Source organism: Chinchilla lanigera, unplaced genomic scaffold (genome assembly GCF_000276665.1).
Source record: "Chinchilla lanigera isolate Chin_1 unplaced genomic scaffold, ChiLan1.0 scaffold00004, whole genome shotgun sequence".
Lineage (NCBI taxonomy): Eukaryota > Metazoa > Chordata > Mammalia > Rodentia > Chinchillidae > Chinchilla > Chinchilla lanigera.
Genome location: NW_004955405.1, coordinates 19,899,370 through 19,923,400, shown reverse-complemented (window position 1 = coordinate 19,923,400; position 24,031 = coordinate 19,899,370). Strand labels below are relative to the sequence as shown.

The window sequence follows — 24,031 nt, the reverse complement described above, 5'->3', positions numbered from 1 at the left end:
AAAAAAAAAAAAAAATCTTAAAATAATCATTATAATGATTGAACTATAAATCATATGGAAATATATAAACTCTATTCCTATTTAAATGTTAACATTTATGCTAACAATTAATGCCTCCCATTACTTAATATGCCAAGGAATTATTTTACTGAATAAATAAATTAAAATGTTGATAACTGATTCTGCTTTTGCTAGGTCAGCTATAAAAACATTCATGCTTTTTTATGGTTGCTGCTATTGTTATTTTTTGGATTGGTGCTTTAAAAATAAGCCATATGATAAATACTCTACATTGTTCATTTATCATTCAGGTAAAATCACTTGGGGATCATGAGTGGAACAGAACTCAACAAATTGGAGTCCTAAGTAGCCACCATTTTGAAAGTGACACTGAAATGTCTGATATTGATGATGATGACAGAGACACAATTTTTAGCTCAATGGATCTTCTCTCACCAAGTGGTCATTCTGATGCCCAGACCTTAGCTATGATGCTTCAGGAACAATTAGATGCCATCAACAAAGAAATAAGGTGAGTTTAATTAGTATTGGTGGCTTCAAGTGATAAGGAAACCTTGGTGCTAAAAATGTGACTGATTCTCAGATCAGCAGCACTGCAGAAAGTAAGACCTCACTCACAGCCAGTGAATAAGAATGTGCATTTTCACGGGAGTCCCAGAGATAGAGACGATACAGGGCCTCCAATTTATCCAAATAATTTAATTGAAATATTAGAACTCCAACTTAGGTACTAGATGTCCTACACACCAAGTTCATGTTCTCCAGAGTTCATGTTCTCTAAGTTCATGTTCTCCAAAGAATGCATTCTAAGGAAAAAAAAGGAGGTTAAGAGCAGGAAGTGCTATCAGACTAATTGCTCTTTCTTTTGTACTATTTTCTTTAAAATAAAAACTTTTTTAAAAAGTATAAGGTAATAAAAATTTCTGCTGCTTTAGCTAAAAAAAGAAAAAAGAGCAAGAAATATTTATTGGGGAAATAAAACTATCTAAGAGAGACAGAAGGGGACCCACAAAGTGGGTTGCCACAGACCCACTTCTCAGGGGAAGGTATATAGCGCAAAATCACAAGGTGGGTATAAGGTAGGACAAAGCTATGATCAACTAATGAGATTACAAGTATAGTAGTTTAAGTAATATTGATCCAACGGGGAAGCAAATTAAGTAGCAAGTGTGCATGGAAAGAATAAGGACCTTCCCTGGAAGGGGTGGGTCAGGGACAACTCCTGGGCCTCCACCCAGGTTATTGAGGCCTATTTAGAATGTCAATCATTGTTTATCCCTGGGGGAAATATGTAGCTGTGGTCATTTCACCTTTGGTAGAGGGCTGGGCTTCAGAGAATTCACATCCACCCACACTCACAAGGTATCTTTTGCACTGACTCCCATCTGACTGCCTATAATATTTCTAACTAAGTTAGCTCTCTATAGTACCGGGATATCTGTATGTCTCCTGTGTAAATTTCAGATGGCCCTTTAAAGAACATACATGAAACATATACAGATAAATGACATTAGGGGCATTATAAAAACATGATAAAAATAAATTTTTCCCCAGTGGATGTTTTCCCTCCCCCCAGTGAATTTTAAAGTACTTTTTATATTAAAATTCACTATTAAGTGGAAATGATTTGGGGTATTAAACTACATTCTTCAGATATCTTTCATATTACATTAGAAGTACTTAATAGTATACAAATTAAAGTATATTTAGCTCTCCTAAAGGTATCTAGACATAGGTGTAAAATTAAGTTAACTCAATTTTTATTTTATTATTTATTTTTGTGACTAAGGATTGAACTCATTAAATGGCTAAAGTACTCAGGCTGGGCTTGAATTTGTTATCCTCTTGCCTCCTATTTTTATGAATTTTAAGCCATCATATCAGGCATAATGCATTTCTTGGGGATTTATAAATGCTAGCGACCTTTTAAAAAACACCATTTTTTTTTTCATTCAACGCCAATGGAGCATGTCTTAGCCTGTTTGGACTGTGATAACAAAATACCATAGGCTGAGTGGGTTAAACATAAAGATTTATCCTTTCACTGTTTTGGGTAGGCAGCGTAGTCTAACATCAAGGTTCTGGAACGGTGCGATTTCCAGTGAAGTGTCTCTTCCTGGTCCTGAGGAGAGGCAGGCAACGGGAGAAAGAGAGCAAAACATTAATTCTTTCAGATTTGTTTTATGTCTATGGCTTCATTTAACTTCTTAAATGTTCCATCTCCAAACACTACACAGACATGTCAGGGCGCTTCATTATGTGAACAGGTTGAGTGAGTGCAACCAATTTGATCTGGGGAAGAGCGCATGCTCAGAGGAGGGTAGGAGGCTCTTCACCAGAACTACTGATGAAAAAGAAAAGAACACAGCAGAGTTAATGCTTGTCAATAATGGGATAAAGTAAAACTACTACTCTGCTTAATAATAGATTAAACTCTTTTAGAAATATAATACATGAAGACTACAAATTGCTCATTTGAATGTTTGTGGAAGGTTAATTTTACTCACCAGTGTTTACATTGTGCTTTTCAATTTGTCTGCCTTCATACTTCAAATTGAGACCTAATTCTTGTATGGATTTTTCTGGCGATTAATTAATATGCCCATATCAGTAAAGATAAAAATTTCACAGGTTGTTGTTGAAGTTCATAGTTAATTAGACTAATCAAAAAAACTTTTCTCTAATTTTTAGGAAATATGTGTACAACATTCCTAAGTAAGCAAATGAGGATCAAATTCATTTGCATTCTTTAAATACAAAAGTCTTACTGTATGCACCAAACATAGTTTAATGGCATTGCCTAACAAGTGACAGGCTAGATCCTGAGTCGTGACCGAGACCACCAGAACAGGCAGGAATGAAACAAACAGCAATGTCTTTATTTCAGGCTGGGTATAGCCTGGCCAAGGGCAAAAAAACCACTGGCCCAGAACAAACCCTTGGCCTGCTTTATAGGCGAGGCATGTGAGGGGGAAATTTCACTGAGGAAGGTGGAAAGTTTTAAATTTTGCAGAGGTCATTGGTGGGTCTGTTGCCTCTGGGAGTGGGAAGTGCAGGAGGACATCAGCATGTTGATGACTTACAGCATGGCATTCTGTAGACTTGTGAGGTTTCCTATAAGCCTGAGAACTAGGCCTGGGAACCATCCTGATAAACAGATTTACTTTAGTCTCTGGAGCAGAGTGAGGGGCTTTATGTTTGAACAGACTGGTTGTCTGGCAGAGTTTTTCTCTTCCATTTGGGCAGGGTACAATGTGAGGGATCTAAAAGCAAGTCTCTTTATTACATATATATATATTTATTCTAGAACCAATGAAGATGTGGATAAAGTGTTTTAATTAAGAATTATTTCATAGTAAATATAAAAGTGGGCAGGAAATAGATAGGCTTTGAAAAAAAGAATCAGCCAGGAAGTCTCTGGAATTTATCGATATAGTAGACGCACTGTCTAGAGAAGAAAACAAAAATATGAAAAGATTGCATTTAATATAAAAAATTCACAGATCTTTTTTCAGTAGATTTATGTGAATTCTATTACAGTGTCATATAATGGATGGAAATTAAACTGTTTTTAGGCTAATTCAAGAAGAAAAAGAATCGACGGAATTGCGTGCTGAAGAAATTGAGAATAGAGTGGCTAGCGTGAGCCTAGAAGGCCTGAATTTGGCAAGGGTCCACCCAGGCACGTCCATCACTGCCTCCGTGACGGCGTCATCTCTCGCCAGCTCATCGCCCCCCAGTGGACACTCGACGCCAAAGCTCACCCCGCGAAGCCCTGCCAGGGAAATGGATCGAATGGGAGTCATGACGCTGGTATGGCGATGTGGGCAAAGAAAAATTCTCCCCTTCAGGACTCATCAAGCCCCCCAGCAACGAAAAGAAGGAAGGGAAGGAAAAGAAGGAGGGAGGAAAGAAGGAAAGGGGGAAGGAGGGAAAGAAGGAAGGAAGAAAGGAAGGGAAGATCAGCTAAAATTTATCATGTTTAATTCCAGTTTGAAAACTTTCTCTGCACTTTGCTTGTTTACTTTTTGCCCCACAACAACCCTGTGTGGTAGGTACAATTATTAATCCATTATGAGATGAGGAAGCGATAGACGACTTGGATAATTTTCTCCAGATCAAATACTAGGTAAATGGACTGGCAGGGATTTACATATCACGTATTTGAATGACTTAAAGAATTAAGTACATTTTTACTGATGGATTAGTGAAATAAATTTTGACTGGGTGACTGTTTCAGATACCAATTACCAAAAGTTATATATTATAATTGCTTCAGTACACTGATATAATAAAGCAATATCTGATTTTCTTAAGATCTATAAAAAAACAACAGCACTAATTTCCCAATGTTTTTAAATTTCATGTCAATATTTTCACATGTATTCTTTAACTCTTTTTCTCATTTGTATTTATATTTGAAATTAAAACTTGGAAACCTATATCAGGAAGTCTCTTGAAATCAACTGAGAGAAAATCAAAGGACAACGTGCTAAAAGTAATGTAAGAAAGTTTCTGGAAAGTAACGTTCAGAGGACTACCAAATGCGGTGACACACAGTTATTTAATTCTCCTGACAGCACTAAAGTCAGGAAGACTCGTGTCAACAGAGGGCAGAGATAGCTAAGGCTTTGAGAATATGAGTAAGCTGCACATGTTCCACATGACTGATGAATTTAACTGGAGTCTTCTTCAAATTTGCTTAACTTAACCTATGTACTATTTTACTTTTTTTCTATCACTACCTGAAACTATATTAAAATGATAGCAATGGTAAATATTTAAAAACTTTGAACTGCTTATGACACTAAACTTCGACATAGTCTGAATGGCAGTTAAAACTGCATTGTTTAAACAGTAGAATCACATTTTAAAATGAAACATCTTGGGAGTAGAGACTAATACTAATGAAAATATAAGTAGTAAGACAATTTATTGCAAAATCTAGCACAGATACAATAAATGGAGAAACATTAGTAATACCACACAAAAATAGGAAGTTTATACATACATAAATATATATACACATATATGTAATATGTGTTCAGAAGGCTGCAAAGCTACCAATATGTACACTGGCCACCCATATCTATGTGTGTATGCATATATACATGTATATGTGCACACATATGTCTGAATAAAGTTTAATTTACTGTTTACTATTTGAAAATAATGTTTTACTATTGGTTTACTAATGGTTTACTATTTGAAAATAATGTTTGGTCTAAATTTTTTAGAATCATATGTGTATATGGGTGTGTATATTATACACATACACATAATGTTTTTGAAAATAATGTTTTACTATTGGTTTACTAATGGTTTACTATTTGAAAATAATGTTTGGTCTAAATTTTTTAGAATCATATGTGTACATGGGTGTGTATATTATACACATACACATACATTTTTTTGACCATAAGGAAAAACTTTTATAAACAATGGAATTTTTATTTTGTATTTGAATATTGTAGTTCATCTTCACAAAATTTCTTTTGTATAGTTTAGGTATCATTTTCTTTCATTTTACAGTTCAGAAGTAAAACTATTTATATGATGGAGTAACATTTTTCATATGCAAATTCTTTACTTTTTAGGATTTCTAAGTAATACGGTCTATGTGAAGGAAAAGCATTGAAAAAATTTACCACTGGATCTTCTGTTCTATGCTGATTACCAGACTTGATACATAAATATTTTTAAAATAGGACAATGACCAATCAGAATAGTGACCAACTAATTGAAGTAACCTCACCCTAATAGATAGTACAAATTTTAGTCCATATGTTAACATACAGTAAGCAGATACATAGAGCCTCATTGTGTTCTGCATTTTGGGGAAATTCAGGAAATATTTTAATTTTAGCAAATAAAATACTATCTTCTCTGGTTTATTTTCTGCAATATGTGTTTCTTAATATTAGTTATAAATTTATTTCCAAAACTACTGTAAGAATTTTGGACCACACAGTGCAATTTAGATGGCATTTAAGGCAGGTATACTTCACTGATTTCTGTATCCCTATTTTTTTTTTTTTTTTTTTTTTTTTTTTTTTTTTTTTTTTTGGTTTTTGTTTTGTTTTGCTTGTTTTCCAGTACCGGGAATCGAACTCATGACCTTGTGCTTGCCAGGCAGGGACTGTGCCACTGACACAGTGTGCCACTGCCACTGGCTAAATCCCCAGCCCCTATGTATCCCTGTATTTTCCAACATAATATTTTCCCTTTTAAATATTTTCAAAAATATTAGCATCATAACTCTTTGTAGTGTAATTTTTTAGATTATAAAAAAATATGTTTATAATCATTTAGACAGGATTTTACTTTTTATGCATATGAAAAAAATTCAAGGGCTTCTACAAAATTTCTTGAATGGGTAATCATAAATAAATCAAGGGTAAATCCACATTATTTCACTAAAGTTAGAGTACTGAAAAGTATTTAGTGCATTTCCTTAAGGGTAAAGAAATATTTATTGTGTTCAATATCAAGATCAGAAAATCAAGACATGAAATGCAGTAAATCCGTATCACCTAATAAAACCGTTTCATCAAATTCATTATTTTTATAGTAAAGGACAGGTAGATTTTTGTTTTACCAGTAGAAAATGTTGGAGGAGTGCCTCAGTTGCTTTTCTCTCATTGCTGAGAGAAAATACCTAGCACCCAAAATTAGGGAAGGAAAGCTTTATTTAGCTTACAGTCTGTGGAGGTTTCAGTCCCTAATCAGCTGGCTCCAAGGCAGGGTGGCATGGCACAGGGGCAACACTTCAAGGAGGCAGAAGACAGAAAAAGCAGCAAGAGCAAAAGTGCAGGGCAAGCCTGTTTTCCTCCCGTATACTGTAGGCAGGCTCCCGCCATGGGACATTGTAACCCTCACATAGTCTCCATGCCCTCCTCTTGCACAGGATGAGGATGTTTACAAAGTAAGGACCTTGGCTCTCTGCTGAGTCACTTAAACTTCTAAATTTCTGAAGCTGACACAACATATCAACCATTAGAAGAAGATTAGAAATTTGGGGAACAGAAAATTAGAGATTAAAATGACATTGCATTAATTGCTGCATTGTGGAACACCTCACAAACATTGTTTCTTAATCCTAATGCAAAAGTGCACTTGTGTTTACTTTCAGTATTTACCTCACAACAAATCCATAGACATAAATAACATGCTAACATACCTAGTTAGAATACTGAGTGAGATGAAACGACATATCTCCACTAACAAAAAATTATATGAAGCACAATGGAACAGTTTAATAAAAATTGTTTTACTTATGCAAGAAAAATTAACAAAGATATAAAATGTATTCACTTTTCAAATTCATCTGGAATCAGAAAAAGTGACAAATTCTATTAAAGGGCACTGAAAAGGTAGCAGCAGTCCTTGCTATGCTGAGGGCAGAACTTTTGCATAGGGGAGTGAGGTCAGGATGTTAGGAGGCTTGAGATTTCTCCGAACAGCATGCTTGCCCAAAGACGGTCCAAAGCTCTCCAAGAATGGAGATAAAGGGAGAGTTTATAAACTTCCATGTGTACATTGGATCTTCATTCTTGTCTCTGTTTTCTTGGGAGGATGTTCTCATGTTTATTTTTGGTAGCTTACTCTAGCTAGGCTTACTGTGGCTTTATATTCCCCAGGGTCCCTGTCTCATATAAAATGCATGTAGACACAGCCTCCTTGTGGTGACTGGTCCCCCACGCTTCTCTTCTGAGAGGTTCTTCTCTAAAGTAACTACCAGGAGGAATGCTTTTATAATGATTAAAGACATTTATTTAGCAAAGAATGAAATGAAAAAAAACTGACAACCACAGTATAGATATTATTTGGGCTTGTAAAATGATGAGATGATAATCATTAATTAGTTCTGTTTTATGTTGCTTTTATTGCTGCCATTCACAGCCAAGTGATCTAAGGAAACATCGGAGAAAGGTACTGTAAATACTTCTTATGTGATTACTGCTTGAATATTACCTTCTTTCTATGGAAACTTTCAAATAGTATTCCCACTGAAGTATTTTATTAACATAAAAGAAGTATTACAAGTATTAAACTGTTATTTCATTGTTTAAATATTATTATATGAGCAAAAACTTCAAAAATAAAATTGTTTATGCTTTCTGGGACAATGATTAAATTATGAGGACTAAGTATCTTGATGTATCACTAATACAAAATATTGGTGGTAAAATTAAATATTTTTAATATCAATACTGGAGCACAGCTGATTGTTTTATTTATTTATTTATTTATTTTTTGAGTACCGGGAATGGAACTCAGGACCTTGTGCTTGCCAGGCAGGCACTTGTGCTACTGAGCTACATCCCCACCCCCAGCTGATTGTGTTAGAATGTTGGTCTCATTGTTATTCATATATGGTGAAGACAACAGGTCAAGAGACAACTGTCAAAGAAAAGATACTAGTTTGTTACTCAGACTTTCCAAGCACCAGGGTCAGCAGGACTGCTCTGACAGAAGCAGTATCCTTAGAGAGTACAGCTTCACAAATATAAAAAACAAGGAAACAGAGTAAGAACAGCCCTTTCCTGTTCAGAATGGAAACAAGATCATAAATATGATGTAAGGGAAATACGGGGAATTTAATTGTGATTCACAGAATGACATACTACTGGATAGTTGGGAAGAGCCATAGAGTATCAGATGGGGAAATATTTCAAAGATTCTACCTACTGTCTAATGCAAGAACCCAGTTTTTAGCAATTTCAGGATACAGTAGTCAGTTTATGCTCACAAATTTCTGGAACCAGAGAATTCTTATTATTATTAGATGATTGAGGGAATCTATATGATGTTTCTATGCCTTAGATTGATGGAATTTTCTTTTTTTTTTCCTATATTATTATTCATTCATCTTCCCACAGAATCTTTTTGACTACTACTTAATTCTCAACCACAAATTTCTCAGTATAATATCCTTGTTAGTCTTTGACAATCCTATAGACGAAAAGGACTAGAAAAAAAATCTAAAAAGTTAGAAAATATCTGGATACACGGTATAAAAGAAAATTGAAATGGGATAAAATAAAAAGATAGGATGGAAAGTCCTGTTCAGAAACACAGTTTCATAGTATTTAGAGAGTAAAATGGCAACTGGAAAGAAAGGTTTTGGAAAATTGAACACAGGCTAAAAATCCCTGTGTATTTGGGGAACTTACATACATGATTTCATTTGCACTTCAAAAGAGTACATTAAGGTAACTCTTATTGTTCCCATTTTATTGACTGATTCCAAAGTCTTTCTTCTGTCCTTTGTTTATATACTGTGAGCTTTCATTTTATTCAGAGGAACAGTTTGTATCTTATGTTTTTAAGAGTTGATACTGGAAAGGATGTAGTTTGGTCAGTAGGAGTGATACAGGAAAATAAAAACTCCCAACCTGAATGATATGTGAGACAAGTTCGTGTTCTCTAAAATTGAAGAATGAATTTTAGGAACAGTGGAGGTTAAGAGCAGAATATATTTACTGGGGGAAAGAAAAGAAAGCTTCTGTACAAGAGAGGGACAAAAGGGGGGCCCAAGTGGGTTACCCCAGGACTCTGTGTTTTCTAGGGACTTTTATAGAGCAAAACCACGAAGTGAGGTGCTTCTAAGGTAAGGGAAAAATGGACAAAACTATGGTCAGTTAATAAGAATTGTTTGGGCAAAATTCATTAAATTCAGATTAAATGGGGAAGCAAGTCACTTAGCAAGTGGGCATGGATACAGAACAGGGGCTTTTCCTGTAGGGGGTTGGGTCAATGACTCTTCAAGGTGATTGCTACCTATTCAGAGTATCAATCCCTGATGTCCATCCCTTGGGAGGTAATTGAGTGTGTTTGTCTAATCTTTAGTCCTGAGATCTGGCCCGAAGCAAGTACCACCTCTCTATGCATAAGGTACCTTGTCTTCAGGGCCTGGCCCTGTCTGACTGCCTGTAATATTTCTATCTAACTCAGCTGCCTATGACAGGAGGGGAAACAAAAAGTATTTTATAAACTGATACTTCAGGAGCATAATTTTAAAAGCAGAAATGGTTGTGGCTAGGGGAAAGAATTATAGAAAAGAATCCTGTTTAAACAGAGAACTGTGAAAATACTACTTCATGTTAGGATGAGTTCTGAAACATGTTTACACTTCAGTGAACTTGGGATTTAAAAGGGTCTTCTACTACATTGGAGTTATGCTGAAACACTCCCTGAAAGAACTGGTGACAGCCCTATGGTAGTTAATGGAAAAAAGGACTCTCACTCAGATGGCTGTCTAAGCTGCAGTGGTAATCTAGGCCTGGATGACTGGAGAGCTAACAAACAAGTTCATCAAATTCCTCAGTGCATGATATATCTATCATATAAGCACATTAATGTATGATAGCTTTGTGTAGAAACAAGATATTTTCCAGAAATTGTTACATGAAGCACACTGAGAAAATTTTGCATCAGAACTTCCAGAAAGGTGTCTCTTTTAGCTCTATTTTCTATATCTTGATTCCTCTTGTATGCTGTAATATAAAATGATGCCATTGAAATGCAGCATGTAAACTATTTCTCTACAATGAAATTAATCCCTAGAAATTTTTTTTTTGTTAGAACTCTATATTATCTCACAATGTTGATGGCATACTGAGTCGTACTGGATTCTGAATTTGATTCAAATTGTTCTTTAACATTTGATCTTTTCTCCTTTTGACTTTTTCAATTTTCCCTTCTCTAGGAGTGAAATAAAACAACTTTCCAGAATTATGTTCTAACCTTCTATTATTCTCAAATGAAAGAGTTTTTTTTTTTAAATAAACTGTTACTTTTTTAAAATACTCAAAATACATTTAACTAGGTTGGCTAATTTAAATTGCTTTACCTGATTAGATTATATTTTGCCAGCTTGTCTTCTCATTTTAAGAATCCTCACTTAAATGGTATCTTTGTTAAGATAAACTGACTATGCACATTGCTCTTTTTCCTGTAGTAGATTTACAGATTTCCTCAAATATGTGCTCGGTGTCTTTATATAAAAAGTATACTTTCAGGTAAGGTAATATGGACTCCAGAGTACTTTTTCACAGTGGCTACAAATTGATTTACAATATAACTTTTGAGTAGATTTTTGTGTAGTGGATCCACGAATTCTTAATTGCAGTATCTTCACTATTAAATTGTTGTGAAAATCATACTCTTCAGTGATATGAATTTATATATGTAATGCATGTATGCTCCATGTTTTTGTGTTAAAATTCCTCATATAGCCTTGCCTTACTGATTCCTCATTTGTGTCAGTTTTAGTTGAAACTTAGAAATAGTTCTTGAGAATACATTCTTATTTACTTCTAGATTGCAGTGGTAGAAGAAGATGGTCGGGAGGATAAAGCAACAATTAAATGTGAAACTTCTCCTCCGCCCACGCCCAGAGCCGTCAGGATGACCCACACCCTCCCTTCTTCCTACCACAATGATGCCAGAAGGTGAGTGCATCCCAGCGCACAGCACACTGATCGTCCCTGCTGAAACCTCCCTTTTCCTTCAATGTTGTCAAGCAGATTGCGATAAAGTTTCCATGAAATTAAAAGTGACTCATAATTGTCCATCAGGGTATTGTCCTGCTCCTTCTTCCTAATAGCTCCGTGAAATAACCGGATTTCCATTTTGAGATAATTTTTTTTCCTCTTAAAATGATCAATGTGTGTTCTTGTTACTAATCAGTATATAAAAGTAGTCTATAAGGATAGCTCTTTTGTTTTTGCCAGACATTCCTTATTCAAATGAGGGTGGGCTAGATGACAGATTTAGGAATAGTAACAAAAAACTAGAGAGATTCTCAGACCAGGCTACAAATTTGGGTTGTAGTGTTAGAATAATTAAGGTCTGAAAGCTCACACCTATACTTCCACTGTGCTAATAAGCCAGTGGCCGCATATGTACCTTCTGTGCCACCACCTGTGATAGCATCTCCCCAAACTAAACGTTCTTAAAACAGCACACTGGCCAAAAGGTTAAAGGGAAAGATGTCTACACAGGGAAATATCTTATGGGTCACAGTGACTCCTCATGCTGTCTTATCCAGAGGCCAACAAAGTTACAAGTGGGTCTCTATAACAATCGATATAAATAAATCATGGCATGTAGTTTACATCTTAAATATGTCTTCTTGCTATCTTATAAATTGCTACCTTTCTAGATAACGTAATAACTTGATGATCTATGACTTCTATAAGAACCTATCTTCTGAATATATTTTAAACAAATGTGTTTTGAAAATAGGGTTTTCTGTGTGATGTGGTTTTAAAAGTTAACTTCCATTGTTTATTTTGAAAAAAGGTTCAAATATGTATTTCTTTTACTCTCCAAGAAAAAGGTGAATTGTAACACTTGAAAAGCTTTGGAGTTAGAGAACATGAGCTTTAGTTAACTAGGATGTAAAAGTAAATATATTATAACACATTGTTAGTATATAATAATATATTACAAAATTTACAAATGTAAAAACTTAAGGCAATATATACTGAATGCCTCTTATTAATAACATGCCAAATATATTGACCAGAAATTGAATCTAGACCAGCTAGTCACTTCAGTTTATCATATATCTCAAAGAATACTTGAAAAGTATAAGAAAAAATATATAATGATCACTAGGGAATATGATTTCTGTCTTCTAAATCCCATCCAAATAATTTCAGAATAAAGGAATTAGGCTTTGAACCTGAGAGAGAGAAAGAAGCTAGAGAAAAATCCTGTAAAATTATATATTTGAATAGCAGCATCAACTTTACAATTAGTTGATTGCCATAGGTTATTATAGAATGGTAAACTGACAAATAGATAATGGGAAAGAGAACTGTTTTCCCTTGTAGATGAAAATGTAAAATAGTATAACTACTATGGAAATCAGTACAGAGATTCTTTAAAACACTATAACTAGAAATTCCATTTGGCCCAACTGTTATGTCTATCAGCAAACGAATGGATAAAGAAAATGTGGTACTTACGCATAACTGAGTATTACCCTGCCACAAGAAGGAGAAATTTGAGTCATTTTTTGGGAAATGGACGCACCTTTAGACTGCAACATTAATTGAAATAAATCATACTCACAAGCTTAAATATTACACGGTTTCAGGAAGTGAGGAGACAGATCCTTCTCAAACAGACAGGGATCCAGAGATGGAAGTGGAGGGTGGAGAGGAAAGTGATTCAAAAAGAATTAAGATGTGATATATGCATGTGCCAATCCCCACAAAGAATGTAGTCATGATGTACTGCACACATGTATTAATAAAAATAACAAAATTTTAAAAATTGAATGACCTTAGGGTTAAATAATAGAAGGACATCTAGTATAGAGTTATTAATGTAGCCAAAATCATTGATTATTTTGACATGATCCAAAAAATAAAGCGGGGATATATTTGCAAAAAAAAAAAAGAAATGAAACTGGAAAGAGCTGAAAATTTGGAAATGGAGAGTCAGGTCACTGAGGCTGAAGAAACAACATGTTAATATCTTAAGAGAAAACATAAAAATAAAGGGAGAAAACAGCATTCAAAATCTACTTGTTCGTCCTATTGTATGTTTGTAAAGGAAACAAGTCTTGTGTGCCTTGTGGATATTGCATCAAAACAAGCAGTTTGTCCTCCTTTGTGTTTTGCAGTAGTTTATCTGCCTCTCTTGAGCCAGAAAGCCTTGGGCTTGGAAGTGCCAATAGCAGCCAAGATTCTCTCCACAAAGCCCCCAAGAAGAAAGGAATCAAGTCTTCAATAGGACGCTTGTTTGGTAAAAAAGAGAAAGCTCGGCTTGGGCAGCTCCGTAAGTACACGTGTGTCACTTTTGTCACTTCTGCATGTCTCTGTCTTTCATTTCATTTCATTTCTTCTTTCATAGCTGACAAACTTCTTATTTAAACAATTTGATAAATTTAATTTAGTTGAATAATAATTAATAAAAATTACAGTAAAAAAATATTGCAATATCTTGTTGGTAATATCAACTTTTCTGTTGATAAGAATAGCTAGAATTTATTTAATGCTAATTATTGTGACAGGCACAATAATCCTGTGAGACAAGTGCAATTACTGTCATCTTTATTTTATTGCTGGTAAACAATGTCTTGGTGTTTTTGCAGAACTGAAATATTCATCCTGATGCTAGTGTTTCAAAGTCAATTTAAACCCATTGAGTGCACTGGCAGTTGGGATATAGCTGTGTATAAAAGTCATTATGTGAATTTAAAACTAAAATGCTGCAAAAGATGAGAAATCCAATAGAACTTTCTCAAATCAAAATAAAGTGTTACAATAAATAGTATTTAAAATGTAAAGAGTCGAATGTCTTTGTCTAAAACTATCACATTTTTCCCTTAAAAAACTCCATGAAATGAAGGACATCTTTTCATGGTAGGAAATGCACTAGAATGAGCTATTGTCTGTGACTGAATTAAAATTTAGATAAGTACATTTGCAATAACTCTGAGAATAACTATGCAAAGATATATAAAGCATCTGAATATATCTGAAATATATTTCAGATATTATACATGTAGTGTATATTATTATATACATTATATCATACATTATTATTATACATGGAGTGTACAATAATTCTGAAATGAAAATAATAGGCAATATTTATGAAATAATGATATTTAAAGAGCCAGTAATATATAGTGGGCTCTTTTAAAGCAGGCCTCCTCCTATATATTTACTTTAAAATTAAATTATTGAGAAAAGACTGAGTTTCTTCTTAATATTTTTCCATATCCAAGGTATAATTTAAAGTCCAGAAAATGTAAAGGCTCTTAGAAACATGGTGCATATTTCCTATTTTCAGTGTCTGTGTGTCTTTAGATCAGAACCAATGAAGCTGAAATCAGTTATAATTATATCCTTCTCAATCTCACCAAAATTGGAAACAAGTTGGGATTACATCAGAAACTTCAGAAGATTTCTGAACTCTGAGACATTTTTGTTTTATTTCAGAGAACAGCAGAGCGGGGACAGGATCAAATCCTGACTCAGCCACACAGTAAAAACTGAAATACTGATGAGGAAGACAAGGACAAAAATTGTACCTAGGAAGTTTCACAGGGGTCATGTATAGGACGAATCATTGCTTCTGGAGAAATCAAGAAGAAAATATCTTTATTGGAAATACATTTGGGGAAATAAAAAAAATGATGCAGATAGGAGTAGTCTCCTGGAAACCATATCTGCATTGGAAGAAAATGGTACATAGAAAATTTTGGATAAGGGATACGGACCATAGGGCTACTTTGTTCTAGAAGGTACATGCAGATACTAACAGAAACACCATCAAAAACTTTTCAAATCCAGGAAATATAACCCAGTGCAGCTGATCCATGCATCAGAATAATCTAGGGAAGCATCATCAGTAATTTCAATTTTAATATCCTGATCTCAGAATTTCAGACACAGGAACACTGCCAATGTTCTTTCTTCTACAATAAAAATAGGATGAATTGAAAATAATATGGCAAAAGGCAAATTTGAAGTTTTCAATCATACTCTAAGATTTATTACTCTTAAAACATTTAGTTAGTGAGGGAAGATAATATAAGTTAACTTGAGAGCAACTGTGCTACTTGCATTTAAATAAAATACAGTTGGAGGAAGAAAATTACATACCTCCAAGTATGAAAAGATATCTTTGGTTCCATCAGAAATGATGAACAATGAAGGAAAATTTTGTACTAAACCATACTGGAAAATATTTGAGGAAATGTTACTTGTCTCATATATTCATTTGAAGGCCTGGGGTAAATATAGAAATTTTGAATTTGAGGGATCATTTAATATGAGTATATCTATAGCCTCTAACTGTGTACAATCAAACTCATTATGTGCATTGTCTATTTGTACAAAAATGTTACAAAGGCAATATAAATATGAAAGTATTATAACCCAAAGGAAGCAACACAATGGAAAGAAATTGCATAAAGCTAAGAAAAAACAAACAAAAATTTAATATAGAATCCCTTTCTAAGTGTTGTGCTTTTTTTTTCCCCAAAACACAAGAGTAGCATACAAAAAACCTGGCAATAATGGTAAATTTCAAATTTTCATGTCTTTTGGAAAATACATTCTACTCTTAATAGATGATTTGAAAGTTATTACTGCATAGAATTCAGAAGCAGGGTTTGAGAATGAAATGTCTAGTAGAGGTATCAGGTTATGGGCTAAGTATAAAATAACTGGGAGTCTTGTAGACTAAATCAATCAGTGAGCATTTGTTTTTCTAGTTAGAGCATTTAAAATCAACTTTAAAGTACTATGTGGGAAAAAGAACCATATATATAAGCCAAGTCTATCTGAATTCTACTGTTGAGCTTAGAAAAAGTCTCCTGGTATACAATAATAACTTTTGACTTACTCAGGAATATGATTTTAATTGCTCCTTCTCTCACCTTAATTTCCATTTGCTCTTTGAATCCCAAATTGCACAATGCACAGATAGGTTTGATATTTTCATCCAAGGACATAAAGACAGTGCATTTGATAGGTACTTCTGATATCTTCCTGGAAAAAGAGATCCAGAATGTAACTGTGTCTTGGTAATACTTTGCATGTCCAGCAGCAATGAACTATGCTACCACTGATTTATACATCCAGCTGCAATGCATAACTGCTATCTCCATTAATGATCAAATATACTCATTTCTGATTTATATTTTAAAAGTCATTTGATCTGGTCATCTTCTCAAGATATTGACTTATCTTTCTTCTCTGCTTAGCATTTAAGATGCAGGGAATTATCCACAAGTACTTTGTTTGCTTTTTCCTCTGTCAAACATTTGATACCATCATCACTATACTTTACTACAAACCTCTATGAGCAAGTTTAGTCCTGTCCTTGTTACTTTTCTCTCATTGCTGAGACAAAATACAGGACACCTAAGGTTGAGGAAGGAAAGGTTTATTTAGCTCACAGTTTGTGGAGGTTTCAGTCCATACCTGGCTGGTTCCAAGGCAGGGTGGCACATAACAGAGAGCAACAGTTCATGGCAGCAGAAAACAATAAAAGCAACAAGAGTAAAAAGGGAGGAGAGGAGGCAAGTAGGCTCTTTCCCTCCCTTATACTGTGTGCAAACTACCTGCCCCAGGGTAGGTGGAGCTCTCACATCCATAATGCCAGCATTGGACCATGGATCAGTCATAAACTCTAGAAGCCCACTCCACAATTGCATGTGGCTTTGAGAGGACATCTAGACACAAATCACAAGTCATGACAAATTCTAATACAGAAGTTTGTTTACACAAGAAAGCCTGGATACAAATAGAGCAATTTAAGAGAGTGGTAATACATTCACAATCATACATTATGATCACATGAATTTAAGAAAGAAATAATATATCTGAAATGGGATTTCTCCACCAAAACCATTTTAAAACACTTTGCTACAAAAGTTAGAAGGAGAAACATAATGCATGATAGGTTTATGAAAGTGGTGTGCATGTATAAAAACTATGTTAGGAATTCTACCAGCCAAAATAAACTCATAATGGGAAATACTGGCCACATTGAAAGGGAAATTATAAAATCAGATTTTTTGAATAAAAGAAAGTTTATGTGAATAGAATATAAAAATAAGTACAGCTATTTGAACACTCTCATTTTTCCTCCATCTCTTTATTTGGAGAGAAAGAATTCACCTAGAAAACAGGTATAAACAAAACATTAAAGTCCAAGCGAGGTGAGATTTTGAGGGTTAAATGAAAAAAAATAGGTAATCTAAAATCATTTATTTATTTCTACTTTGAATGAAAAACATACATTGAGGGCCTCTTGAGTACAAGGCGTCAACCATGAACTTTAGGAAGATGGCTGAATCATGGCTGTTGACAGAAAAATCTAGTAAGATGCATAATATGTAAAAATACAAAACCTCTACATTTAAAATAAAACAAAAGACTGGAAAATTTCTGGCCCAGAAAGGTTTTTCTTTTGCATTGTGTCTTCTCAGAACAACTAAGACCAGTGGTTCTGAGCCCTAATATCAGTGATTATGCATAAGTAATTGAAATCCTGACTAGCTTGACTTTTAATTTTATGTGAAGGCATTAACCTACTTTGAAACCGAGAAAATAAGCTATGCTAAAAATAGTCATGTTGGACTAAGCTCTTTTGTTTCCTTGACAAAGTGGCTTAGTAAATAATCAGCAAAGGCAGCCAGCAAACTGTGACTCACGACATTCCATCAGACAAAATGCCAGAAGTGGGTCTCACTGATGGAAGAATTAGGTGGGACTTATAAGTGGTTAAATAAGCCCATCGTATAGCAATGGTAAGTGGAATGACATCAACTTCAAACTTCTTGCAACAAGAGTAAGACTCCCTCTGTCCTCAGTCGACACAGTTGCCAATCACTTGGACATAAGCATTTCAACAGTGCAGGTATCTGACGGTAGATTACTGATATGTTTAGAAATTGTAAGTGAGAAAATTAGGATTATCTCCAAAGGCTATGTTAAAAAACTGAGGTAAGAAGAATCCCAATCAATCCCTTCTAAAACTACAATTCTTGGGAGGGTTTTTCAATAAGAAAAATTTATAGATTTCTTCTGACTCTACAGTCAGTGTGATGAATAACTTTAGGCTGATTTAATAGCTATAAGTGCTAGGAGAGAAAATGCAACTTTTCCATTCTAACTTGTTATAGCAAGATAATAATCCAAAGATATCCATTCTGATTATTACACTTTTAGAGGTATGTGTCACCTTGGAGACAGGCTGGAGGACAGTATTAGGCTGATTTAGAGAACTGAAATCTATGATGAGTAGATAAGAAAATGGGTATGTTCTTTCCACTTGCTGACCTAACAGGTTCCAAGAATTTGAATAAGTGCTTTGTAGAAGTGTTAGTCTTCTCATTGTTGAGTGAAGATACAAAACTAGAACCTAAAGTGTTAATGTTATAGAAAGGTAAACTGCAATCTGAGAAAGATAAATGGAGCATCAGAACTATATATAAAATATTTCAGCTTAGAGGGTCCTGAATTGAATTGTCTCCAGAGATTGTCAAAGAAAAGCTACAAAGCACTGTTATAAGGCTATCCAAGCATTTGATATGTTTGGATTAGATGATCTTTAAAATCTTCTGCAATCCTCATAATAGTCATTCTTTGAAATGCCAGCATTCAAGCCATTTGTCCAGTGGTCTTCTTTTGACTGGTCATACAGTAGGAATTCTGGGTTATGAAAGTAAATTTCTATGTTTAAAATACTAGATTTTTAGAGCTGGAAGATATTTCAACATCCGAGAAAATATCTAAAGATTATTCTTTTCCCTCACAGCCTCACCAGCATTTGATATTGGTTGATTTCTTGATGATAGCTATTCTTTCCAGAGTGAGATGGAATCTCAGTGTTGTTTTAATTTGCATCTCTCAAATGACTAGTGATGTTGAACATTTTTTCAAGTATTTATTTGTTGTTTGTATTTCTTCATTGCAGATACCCATTTCTGGATTGGGTCTTTAAATTTGCAGGGTCTGATTTTTTTTTCAATCCTTTGGTTGACATTCTATATTTTATAAAAATGGAGGTGATTTCACTAGGTAGAGTAGCTGTGTAGTAGGATAGTGATTGATGGTTGCTCCTAGCTGTTATCTCCCCTTCTTGTCCTCCAAATAATATACTCTTGGGGCTGTTCCCTTCAAGAAATATCTAATTAAGCTCCAATCCCTGTGGAACATGTTTGGGAACCAAAGGAAATTGAAAATAAAATTATTTCAGAAATTTCTGAATTTCTTGAGGGTCTTACACATGCATTCATGAAAAAGTAAACAGAAATCCAACACAATACACAGTATAGAAACATGACAAAAAAAGTAATAAGTTTTCCAGTAGAAAGATACAGACCATATATCTATAGGGAGGTGAGATTATTAGTTTTCTTCTCTCCAGATATATTTGAGTCCACTAGAAACATTTACATGCAGTTTGCCTACAGAAATGAAAAGGTAGCATCTCCAATAGGACATATCTATGATAAAGGGATATTGATGCCATATGAGGAACAAATTGCAGGGGAAGTGTGACTGAGAGAAAGCTGGGATCTTTTCTATGGTTAGGAAATGGGCAGTCTGGGTTTGAGTACAAAGCTAAATTATCAAGTAGAGGAAATGATTAGGTGAGCTAGCGGACTCAGAGGCTGCTGGGACACAGGAAATGTGGAGATTGGGAGACAACAACCTGAAGCAGTGACAAGCACAGAAACGAATGATCTAAGTAGCGCAGTCAAGTGTTTAAGCAGAAGTGACAGTTAAAATTTAACCCAAGTAAATGCCATGCTCCAGTGGGGCCTTGCTGGCTTAGGAAAGTAGTGAAAGTGTAATGGAAAACAGATACATATATTAACGTATTCACTACTTTTGCAGGAATCCTCTGCACGATGTAAACTCAACATGTTCATCAGTTTAACACCTGGGAAAGAGCAGATCTTCCAGTTCCTCAGAGAACCCTAATAATAATGGCAGTAAAGAAGAAAGAGCCAATACACATGATCCAGCTAGCTGATGCTAACAGTGAATAGAGTGTAATACATGATAAAACCTAGAACAGAAATCTAAAACACAGAGACATTCAAGAAAAAAGGAATAATCGGAGTCAAATACAGTAGAACTACGAAATTCATAGTAAAAACAAAAAGATGTTGCTTTTGATAAAGCAGAATCCCCAATTACAGACAAAATACATATTATTAAGTACATTTTTCTTTTAACTGAATTAAATAATATTTCCTTAAAATGCTATTTTAGAAAATGTCCTTTCAATATATATAAGAAATGATATATTTTAAAAAGTTTTGTTTTATTTTGCTTTGCGTGTTAAAGTGCAATTCTCTTTCCTTTATGGTTTTATGATTTTCTGAGTTCATTGACCCACAATAATAAGCATAAGGAATAAAATAATTTCATAGAGACAGAACAATTCCAACATTACACAAGCATTATTTAGCAATATCTTTCTACACATAAACTTTGGGTAGCTATACTGGCTTTTACCCAAATTTTTAGATTGTTTTTTGATGTTATAGAACCAACATATAAAATGTAAACTCCACAAAGTGTCCACTAGAAATAACTTCTTATATGCATGGAGAAAGGGTCTTGGTTTGAAGAAGGCAGTATTTACTTGGGTCGGGAATGTAGTTATTACACATCCTTTACAGTCCAGGCCTAAGTGTAAGAACAGACTAACACACATGGAATTAAATAACAATGCATAGCTTTTTGTATGTTTAAGTACAAACTAAACTGAGTGTGTTGCTGCATAGAGGTCAGCAAAAGAAAGATGAAGCTGCTACATTAATTTCTCCAGATTGAGAGCTTCCTTTCCATCCAAAGACATAGACCTCTGCTAGATAGAAAGGCACAGACCTTGCACTCTGGGTTTTGGAAGAAATTACTATGGACTTTTATCTCAAGGACCAATATGAGATATTATTTGAAAGACAAACTAAGAACCAGGAAATGTGAAGACATTTGCTTTTAGAAGCCAAAAGAATATATGTCTCCAACTAATGCCCTTGTTAAAGCTGAACATGTGGGAATCCATCCTTGAATATTGTGTCCTAAGAAAGCCCTACACTTTCCAGCACTTTCTTTGAAACTTTTAAAGACCTTCACTGATGTTTGGGAAAAGCAAAAGCTAAAAAGACCTCCAAGCAAGGCATCTCTGAAACTCATGTGGGTCTCTTAACTGGAAGCATAGAAAATTTCCTGGTTGGGGGCTGGGGATTTAGCTCAGCGGCCCAACGCCTGCCTGGCAAGAACAAGGTCAGGAGTTTGACTCCTGCTACTGGAAAAAAAAAAAAAAAAAAAAAAAAAAAAAAAAAGAAAATTTCCTGGTTCCATTTCAGACCCTGGGACAGCCAAGAGACAATGCTATCCAGGCAGGATGCCTAATCCCACTGAACCATGTAGACCTAGATCTGCAGTTCTTCCTTGCAGGATTCCTCCTGACACTCTACCCAGTGTAGTACATGGAGCAAATGCCCAAGGGTATAGGGTTGTACCACCTTGCATCTAGTGTCATTCTGGGTGAGTGATCTGGTCTTGGGTTCAGGAAGGAGTGGCCTGGAAAGCAGATGACTTGCTACCCCTTTCTGGAGGGGAACTATATGAGATTGGATGACTAGATTGTTGTCCTATTGATTTGGGGTGACTGAATTTTTTTGTGAGGGGGGGGTGTCCCTGGAATCAAACTCAAGACCTTGCACTTGCCAGGCAAGTGCTGTGCTACTGAGCTGTGTCACTGGCCTCAAATTGTTAATGTAGAAAGGGACCTTGTAAAAATTGCCTGATTGAGCCCCTCACACCTTAGGAATGGTTCTACCTCCAACTGCTACTAGTTTTCAAAGATTTTACAAGTAAATGTGCCTGCATGATAGACCAGAGAACTTCACTAGGGCCATAGCTTGTGTATTCACAGACTTGAGGTGGGCAACAGGGTGATAAACAATCTATTATGCAATTACAAAATCATGGGACTCAAGTCTTTCAAGCCTCCCTTTGGCCATGAAAGGAGTCAGATTAACTATTTTTTTTTCGCACAGTTTCCTAGCGAATTACCTAGGAGAATGAATAATTTCTAGCTTTCTTAGGACAGTATTTCTCCTCATAGGTGCTCCTGCCATCTTAAGGACAAACTACAAGATTCTCTACTTACTGGAAATATTTATAATTATCATCCTCTTCTCAATATATGATAACTGCACTTCGTAGTCGCTACAATGTCCAAACACTGTATAACATATAACATATGTTGTATAACATATACAAGTATTTATGTTTTCCTTGGGAAATGACACTGTCTCCAGTTGAGAATCACTGGTATCTGATGCTGTACAGGATTCACACAAGTCACAAATTTGAGCCTCATATGTAATTATCAAATTTCTAACAGCTACACTGGAAAAGGGAAAAGGACAATTGAAATCGATTTTAATAATAAGTTTTATTTAACCAAATATATACAAAATGTTATCATCTCAACATGTAATCAGTATGAAATTATTAATTAAATAAGTTCTTGTTGTTGCTGCAAGTGCAAAACCTGAGAGCATATATTTGGCCTGACTACACTGCAAGTGCTCTATAGTAACTTGTGAGCCACTGATAGCTCCTAAGAAAGTGACAGGTTCTCACCATATGTAGTAAGCACCCTTAGAGTCAAAGAACCTCTAAGCTAATTTGGTTGGAATCATTCTCTGTGGTTTGTTGGGTGAGTTTGTAGAAAGAGGAATCTGAGGTTTGTTGGGCAGCTGAGTCAGTCCTAGGAAAAAGTGTCTTTCTCACCCAGAAACTTGTTACCTGGGCTGAAAAAGGGAATTTTGCTACTGCTTAAGGATACCTCAAGTGCCTTGAGCACCATTTTAGATTTGGCATTTTCAAGCAAGACACAACTGCAATTATGTATTACTTCCTTTGACAACAAAGCAATTAGATTTCAGAGTAGTCAGCATTTCTAAAATCTTCATTTTTTTATTCTCTTTTTAAATTTTTTTTAGTTTTTATTTTAAAGAGTAAAAGAAGGATAACATAGTAATAGGGGGCCTTACTGAATTACAGACAAAGTGGTAGGAAATTATTAATGGTTGTTGTTTTACATATTGTTATCTACAGGATAGTTTCTCAGGAAAACAAATAGACAATAGTGAGCTACAGACAAAAGTGGTAGGTTATTATCAATGGTTGTTGTACTATACTTTGGTATCTTCAAAGTGGTTTCTAAAGAAAATAAATAGAGCTATACATGAGTGACCAATTGAATATTCATGGACTATTCTCAATGGTTGTTGTAGGAAACACAGTAATAAGCATACATCCATTTACAAAATAGCACAGGAACAATACAAACATTACAGAGTTATGGACAGATTAGTAGGAAAATATCAGTGGCTGCTGTAATATATGGTGGTATCTTCAAAGTGGTTTCTCAGGAAGACAGAGATATGCAAGAAAGATCTAACAAGTAGTTACAGCCTAAGGGCTGTGAAAAA

At 34.8% G+C, this 24,031-nt stretch overlaps 1 protein-coding gene across 13 annotated transcripts in view; it reads left to right on the top strand.

The window, feature by feature from the left end:
- The window catches only part of Ppfia2 (protein tyrosine phosphatase, receptor type, f polypeptide (PTPRF), interacting protein (liprin), alpha 2), a 453,918-nt gene that overhangs the window by 368,266 nt on the left and 61,621 nt on the right, over window positions 1–24,031 (top strand). For all 13 annotated transcript variants that reach the window (XM_013517986.1, XM_005374377.2, XM_013518004.1 and 10 more), the window contains 5 exons: window positions 312–532; window positions 3,597–3,834; window positions 7,924–7,953; window positions 11,347–11,477; window positions 13,664–13,818. In XM_013517986.1, the coding sequence (XP_013373440.1) occupies window positions 312–532; window positions 3,597–3,834; window positions 7,924–7,953; window positions 11,347–11,477; window positions 13,664–13,818 (775 nt within the window). The remainder of the gene's footprint in view (window positions 1–311; window positions 533–3,596; window positions 3,835–7,923; window positions 7,954–11,346; window positions 11,478–13,663; window positions 13,819–24,031) is intronic.